The sequence below is a fragment of the Lipotes vexillifer genome, unplaced genomic scaffold (assembly GCF_000442215.2).
Source record: "Lipotes vexillifer unplaced genomic scaffold, Lipotes_vexillifer_v1.1 scaffold666, whole genome shotgun sequence".
Taxonomy (NCBI): Eukaryota; Metazoa; Chordata; class Mammalia; order Artiodactyla; family Lipotidae; genus Lipotes; species Lipotes vexillifer.
Genome location: NW_006787408.1, coordinates 2,812,637 through 2,819,827, shown reverse-complemented (window position 1 = coordinate 2,819,827; position 7,191 = coordinate 2,812,637). Strand labels below are relative to the sequence as shown.

Sequence of the window (7,191 nt, the reverse complement as noted above, 5' to 3'; positions counted from 1 at the left end):
GCCTGTCCTGGGTTTCCTGGAGCTTCAGCGTCTCTCTTCTTGAATTGCATGTTGCTGAGGGCAGGCTCCAAGCATGCATGGGGGACTGTGCACAGTCCTGCTCAGGCCCAGGGCTAGATGGACCCTTGCCAATGCCTTGGTGATGCCATCTTGACATGTCTGCAGAGCTGGAAAGAGCTTGGGGAACCTTGGCTCCTGTATTAGTTTCCTGTGTTAGTGTTGCTGCTGCAATAAATTATTACAAATGTAGTGGCTTAAAACAACTCAGATTTATTCTCTTACAGTTCTAGAGGTCACATGTTTAAAATGGGTTTGGCGGGGCTGCATTCCTTCTGGTGGCTCTAGGAAAGAACCCATTTTCTTGCCTTTTCTAACTTGCGTAGGCTGCCCGCATTCCTTGGCTCGTGGTCCTGCATCACTCTCCACTCTGCTCCCATGGCCACATCTCCTTCTCTGCCTCTTACCCTCCTGCCTCCCTCTCATAAGGACCCTTATGATTACATTGTGCTCATCTGGGTAGTCCAGGATCATCTCTTCATTTCAAGGCCCTTAATTTAATCTCAAAGTCTCTTTTACCACGTAAGGTGACATATTCACACGGATGTGGACGTCTTTGGGGGGCCTACCCTCAGAAGCCTACCACAGCTCCCCACATCTCAGGGAAGATGTACCTGAGTAGATGTGGTGGATCCCAAGTCAGCCTGGTCCTGGTATGATTTCTGTGATTCTGGAAAGGCTTTCTAAACCCTTCTCCCTACAGACACTTCCCTGGCCTGCTACCTTCTGAAATTGTCCTCTTGGGGAATAAAGCATCTTCATCCACAGTGGGAACTCAGGCTTAGTATAAGGCCTGAACAACATGTTTCTCCACACTAAGGTGTAAATGGTTGACAGCAAACCTTTCCTAACAGCAAGTTCTGATGGGAGGGAGGCACAGGTGAGGGAAGGAGGTGCCCAGTGTTGGAGAGCGCGAAGGCGCTTCGAAGTATGACCATAACGTTTTAATCAAACAGAGCAAAATGGCCGCGATGCAGGACAGGTAGTGCTTGGAGAAGAGAAAGAAGATCATCTCCTTGGTGACATAGATTATGTGTGTGAAGATTAAGCAGCACAGGGACATGGCGAATTGGTTCTGGGGCAGCAGGAGGTCCTGGAGGCCTCCCGAGAACTACGGGGGAAAGAAGAGAGTAGAAATGGCAAAGCCAGGGCTTGGGTACCAGGCAGACCTGGGCTTCGATCCTGCTCTTGCCCCTTCCTGAATGTGACCTCGGGCAGGCTGTCTTCCTCACCTAAGGTGAGGGTAATCGTGCTCACCTCATGGGATGATGATGAGGAAGAGTGAGGACGAGAATGAAAATTCCAGGCAAGGTCACGGGCGCAGAGGGGACTCATGAGTTTTCACTTCTTGAGCCTGGTCTTAGCCCTCCTGAGTCAGGCCGCCCCCTTCCTTTCTTGATACACTCCATACAGCCTCTGAGCCCACATGTGGGCAGTCTCTTTCCTACTCGAGATCCCCACATCTGGACACCAGGTCTTGGGCGTGTTCTCTGGACAGTGTCCCCAGATACTCCACCTTGTTTTCCGGATGGTGGCACAATGAGAGGGGGTCCCTTGGGCACAGATGACTGTGTCTGACTCTCTGGGCCCTAGTGCATGTCACATAAGGTCAGGCTGTGGTCCTTCAGCCCAGGGTGTGGTCTCTCCTGCGGACAGGTAGTAAGAGACAGGTGGTGGGGCCTCCCTAAACTCTTAGGGTTTCAGGTGTGGGGGCAGGCAGCTTGAGCTGTCTGGCTGATTCTGCCTGTGTGTTGCTCTTTTCAAGAATCTATATAATTAAAGTTGAACAGACCCCCATTTTAACTATAGAAAGCATCAACATATAAGTAGAGTAAAAGCTGATATAGCTATTTTGATCTATTGTTAAGAAGACATTACCCATGGTTCATTCTTTAAAATATCTTTTCAACTCATGCCACATTTTTTGTAAGCAGGCATATGGCAGGGACTGTGATGCCCTAAATTCACTAGAAACATATTCATAGAGATATTTTTCAATACAATGACAATTATCTACCCATCCACCCACCCAGCCAGAAAAAGAGAGGTGGGAGGCTTAAAAATTAAGTCTACTCTCCAAGTAAATGCACAGGAAGTAAAACACTTTTGTAATCTATTGTTAAAGACTGGGGTTCTGGATATAGTATTGTTGAACCAGCGACGTAAAATGTGAGAGTAACTAAATAAAACTGAGGGGGCAGGAAATGACTCCAGTGATGCCACCTCTAAAATGAATAGTAAGGAAGATGGAAGACCAGAGGAAGAAACCCAGTGTTCTGGTGGGACTGGAGGGCTGGACAGATCTTGTGTTTTTCTGCAGACCTGGTGTGGCTCTGGTTCCATGGACTTTCTGCCACTGTTTGTGGTCTGCGTGCTAATGGCTGATATTTGTGATTTTGATAACAAATTGTGCATTTGTGAAACCTTTTAGACTTTTCAAAACACTTTCAACGGTCTATTTTTTTTTTAAAGCAGAAGACGAGAGCAGATAGGACTGTACACCAAGGATTTCCATCTCCTCCAGCAAGGAGAAAGATTATCAAACTAAAAAGCAGGTATTTTGTGAGCAAGAAAAACAAAAGAGAATTGTTGAGAAGCCAGCATGTGTTCACTGAGAACAAATCATGCAAAACCAACCTAATTTTCTTAAAAAAAAAAAATGGACCAGTCAATTGGGGAAATGCTATAGTGTAATATCTTAATTCTGGGAAATCATTTGACAGTGTGTCTCAGTACAGTTTTCTGGACAAGGTAGAAAAATGTGAGCTGGAGATAATGTAACTCAAGGGTGCTGATTAATGGAACATTGCTAACCTGTAGGGAGATCTTTTAGTGGTATTTACTTTAGGTCATATCCTCCTCAACAATTATAGCAATGACTTGGATAAAGCCAGGAGGCAAGTTTCTCAGAACTGAGGATGACTCAGAGCTGGGAAGCATAGCTAATACATTACATCCTGATAAAATTGAGAAATGATGAACGTAAGTTGTTGCATTTGTGTCAAGAAGTGAATTGCATGAGTACATAAAAATGGTAATAGCTAACACTGAGTGCTTACCTCAATGTGCCAGGCTCACTGCAAAGTGCCTCACATGCATTCTTTCATTTAATCCTCACGACAACCCTATGAGGTAGGTGTTACCTTACAGATGAGCAGACCAAGGCCCAAAGAGGATCAGTAACTTGCCCAGTGTCACACAATTTATATGTGGTGGAGCCAGGATTTTAACCCAGGACTGCCTGATTTTAAAGTCCAGACAGCATTGCTTTAAACAATAACATCTTTCATTATTTAGTGCTTATGATGGCCCAGCCAGAGTGCTAAGCATTTCCCATCCCATTTAATCACAAGCAGGCTTTCTTATACCCATTTAGATTAGGGGAGAGTGGTCCATTTCTTGCCAAAAGATGTCTAAGTTTTAGTTGACAGCAAGCCAGCGTGATCCAACAGCACACGTGCGGCCCTGATCAGGGGAGCAGGGGATGGTTCTATCAAAATCCACTAGCCAGACTGCAGTGGGAGTTCTGGGTCTAGTCCCAGGCGTCCTATTTTAAGAGATGCAGAGAGGAGTAGAGAGTGGTGGAAATCCAGACATAGAGGAAATGTTGAAGAGTTTTCCCTGAGGAGGAAAGCCATGGACAGGCAAGTGGACAAGGTGGCTTCCGGGTCCCTCCTGGGGAGGGTTGATCCTTGAAGAGTTGGATCTCAGCTTAACGTGGACGCTCTAAAGCAGTGAGCCGGCGGGCGTAGGGCGGGGAACAGACGAGAAGCAGGTAAGGTGGGCTCCCCGTGCAGGTCAGGGACGGGCTCCCCTCACCCCTAGTTTCCCCGCACCCTTCACCTCCCGGTTGGGACCTGTCACCTACCAGGCGGGGCATCGCCTGCTGCCGCAGCTGCTCCATCACCTCTTCGTGCTGCCGCTGCCGCTCGTTCTCCTCGTGCAGGTACCTGAGCCGCTTGAGCTCGAACTCCATGCGCACCTTCTCCAGCTCCAGCTCGTCGTTTCGCTGGGGCCCTGGGGTCCCCGGCGCCTCTGCGGCTGGGGCCAGGGGCAGCTCTGCGCAGTCAGGTCCATCGCCCGCCTGGCCCTCGGTGGTGGCGGGGCCGGCCTCGGAGGAGAATGGCTTAGGTGGCCCCGGGCAGCCTCTGTCCTCACCAGTTTCCATCTCCTCAAGGTAGTCGTAGGACGAGTCCGGCTTGGGGGACTCTGCCTCCTGGGCCTGGGAAGGGGGAAGTGGGGGGTCGGGAGGGCTTAGCATGGGGCCGCCCACCCCCTACCCCACCACGCTCCTGCAGCCCCCGGCACAGTGCACTGGGGTGCTTGAAAGTGGTGTGAATTGTAAACATCTAGACCGAGTTCTTCCGAGAAACTTCGATGGAGTTATCAGGACCTGAGAGTTAAGGAGGAAAGGGCAGACGGACACAGAAGAATGGCGCCCTAAAGTTGCAAGTGGGGCCTTTGGGAGGGTTGAGTAGAAGTCTGTCTTCCTCGTGATCTTCAGATCACTACTGGAGGTAACTTTCCCACCTCCCACTCTACTTTGAGGCCAGTTAGACATCCAGTCCTCTGGGGGCCACAGAGGGAGGAAGAAACCCAAGGTCTGCATTGAGAGAACCTCAATATATGGCAACCAATGATAGGGTTATGGGGAAGCCTGGTCCCATCTGCAGGAGGAGGAAAGGGCCCCACATGGAGAGCTAGATGGGGGAGACCAAAGCCAGCTTCAAGTGACCTGACAATCTTACGAAGGGCTACCTGGTCTCCGGTTACAGCTGGGTGCCAGCGTGGGGATAGGGTGCACGTCTCCTACTCTTCTTAGCAGTTCTCTGGAATCTAACAGCTCTCAGCTCCTATCTTGTGGTGTCCCCATTATGCTCTTCACCCCCGTGCTGGGACAGGCTGGGACAGTGAGAAGAGGCATCCTCCTTACCAAAGAAGCCCTTGACTTTCCTTCGGACGTGGGGTTATCAGGCACCATCTTGGGGAAGGTTGGGCAGCTTTCTCCGGCCCCCCGACCTTCCATCATCTCCCCATCCTCTGTTGCCACCCAGAAAACCACAATACTGCCGGTTGGGGCCAAAGGACATCTTTTGAGGCATTAACATTTGGCCTCACAAGATTCCACAGCCCGGCCACCATCACAATGCCCTGTCCTCATAATAACCCACATTCCACCAGTTGCTAAGGCCCCTTTGGCAGAGGGTGTGATACCTTTGAGGTGCCATTATTAAGAACTATAGGATGGGCCTTTGCCACCCCTAGGGACTGCTGTGAAAACTAGAATTCCACCACTTGAAATCCAGAGTTCCATCATTTGAAATCTGTTCTCTTGAGTTCCTCTTTTAAATGCAGCCTGTATTGAGATGAGTCGCGATTAGCTCCACAAACCCTGTTATGGGCTGAATTATGTGCCCTCACCCCGCACATTCATTTGTTGGAGTCCTAACCCCAAGGACCTCAGAACGTTACTCTATTTAGAGATAGGGTCTTTACAGAGGTCATTAAGTTAAAATAAGGTCATTAGGGTGGGTCCTAATCCAATATGACTGATGTCCTTAGCAGAGGAAACTTGGACACAGACATGCACAGAAGGAGACGATGTGAAGACGGGAGAAGATGGCCATCTAAAGACCAAGGAGACAGGGCTTGAATTAGTGTTCTCCAGAAAACCAATAGGAGCCCAGCCTTAATTAGTGTTCTCCAGAAAACCAATAGGAGCCCAGCCTTAATTAGTGTTCTCCAGAAAACCAATAGGAGCCCAGCCTTAATTAGTGTTCTCCAGAAAACCAATAGGAGCCCAGCCTTAATTAGTGTTCTCCAGAAAACCAATAGGAGCCCAGCCTTAATTAGTGTTCTCCAGAAAACCAATAGGAGCCCAGCCTTAATTAGTGTTCTCCAGAAAACCAATAGGAGCCCAGCCTTAATTAGTGTTCTTCAGAAAACCAATAGGAGCCCAGCCTTAATTAGTGTTCTCCAGAAAACCAATAGGAGCCCAGCCTTAATTAGTGTTCTCCAGAAAACCAATAGGAGCCCAGCCTTATAAATTCAAATAGAACTTATAAAGAACTGGCTCATGTGATTATGGAGGCCGAGAAGTGGCACGATCTGCTGTCTGCAAGTGGGAGACTCATGAAAGCTGGTGGCATAAATTCCAGTCTGAGTCTGAAGGCCTAATAACCAGGACTGCTGCTGGTATAAGTCCCAGTCCAAGGCCAGGAGAAGGCCAAGAGCTCAGCTCAGACAGACAGAGAAAATCAATTCAGCCTTCCTCCAGCTTTTTGCTCCATTCAGGCCCTCAAAGGATGAGGTGATGCCCATTCACACTGGATAGGGCAATCTGCTTTATTCAGTCCACCAATTCAAATGCTGATCTCTTCCAGAAGCATCCTCACAGACATACTCGGAAATAATGTCTAACCAGATATTTGGGCATCCCAGGGCCTAGTCAAGTTGACGCAGAAAATTAATCATCATAGGCCTGGAACAGATCCTTCCCTTACAGCCTTCAGATGGAACCAACCCTGCCAACACCTTGATCTTGGACATCTAGCCTCCAGAACTGTGAGAAAATAAACTTATGTTGTTTAAGCCACCCAGTCTATGGTAATTTGCTATGACAGCCCTAGCAAACTAATACAACCTCAGTTATTCATTGAATGGATTGAATGGGACCAGTAAAGAGAATGGGGGCTGGGGAATATACTTTGTTGTCTTCAATTTTGTGGAAATGACAGAAAACATTTTTGGTAGTTGGAGGCAAGGTTGCATATGGAAAGAGAAAAGGCTGCATTTGAATTCTAGCTTTTCTCCTCTCTCTAGCTGTGTGTCCAAGGGAAAGTTATTTTACCTTTCTGCTGCTCAGTGTACTCATTTGTAAATGGGGATAAAGATCTGGCCACTCCCCTGCACTGCAGCACTGATGTGAAACTAAGATAGTGTCTTTGCATAGTATCTGCCTCTACAGGGGCTAAGTAAATGAAACCATCATCATCATTATTATAAGGGGCTTCGTCACTGGAGAGAAGAAAATGCTCAAGATCTACCTTTTTGCAAATCTTTTTTTTTTCTTTTTGGCCACGCCGCATGGCTTGCAGGATCTCAGTTCTTTTTTTTTTTTTTTTTTTTTTTTTT

General features: G+C 48.0%; 1 protein-coding gene across 1 annotated transcript; it reads right to left on the bottom strand.

The window, feature by feature from the left end:
* Positions 1-904: 904 nt before the first annotated feature.
* On the bottom strand, positions 905-5,154 carry TMEM247 (transmembrane protein 247). The gene is made up of 3 exons (XM_007459991.1): positions 4,991-5,154; positions 3,926-4,279; positions 905-1,168 (listed from the first exon to the last, which is right to left on the bottom strand). Exons 1-3 carry the CDS (start codon positions 5,084-5,086, stop codon positions 905-907), a joined length of 714 nt encoding a protein of 237 aa, XP_007460053.1. The 5' UTR covers positions 5,087-5,154.
* Positions 5,155-7,191: the final 2,037 nt, after the last annotated feature.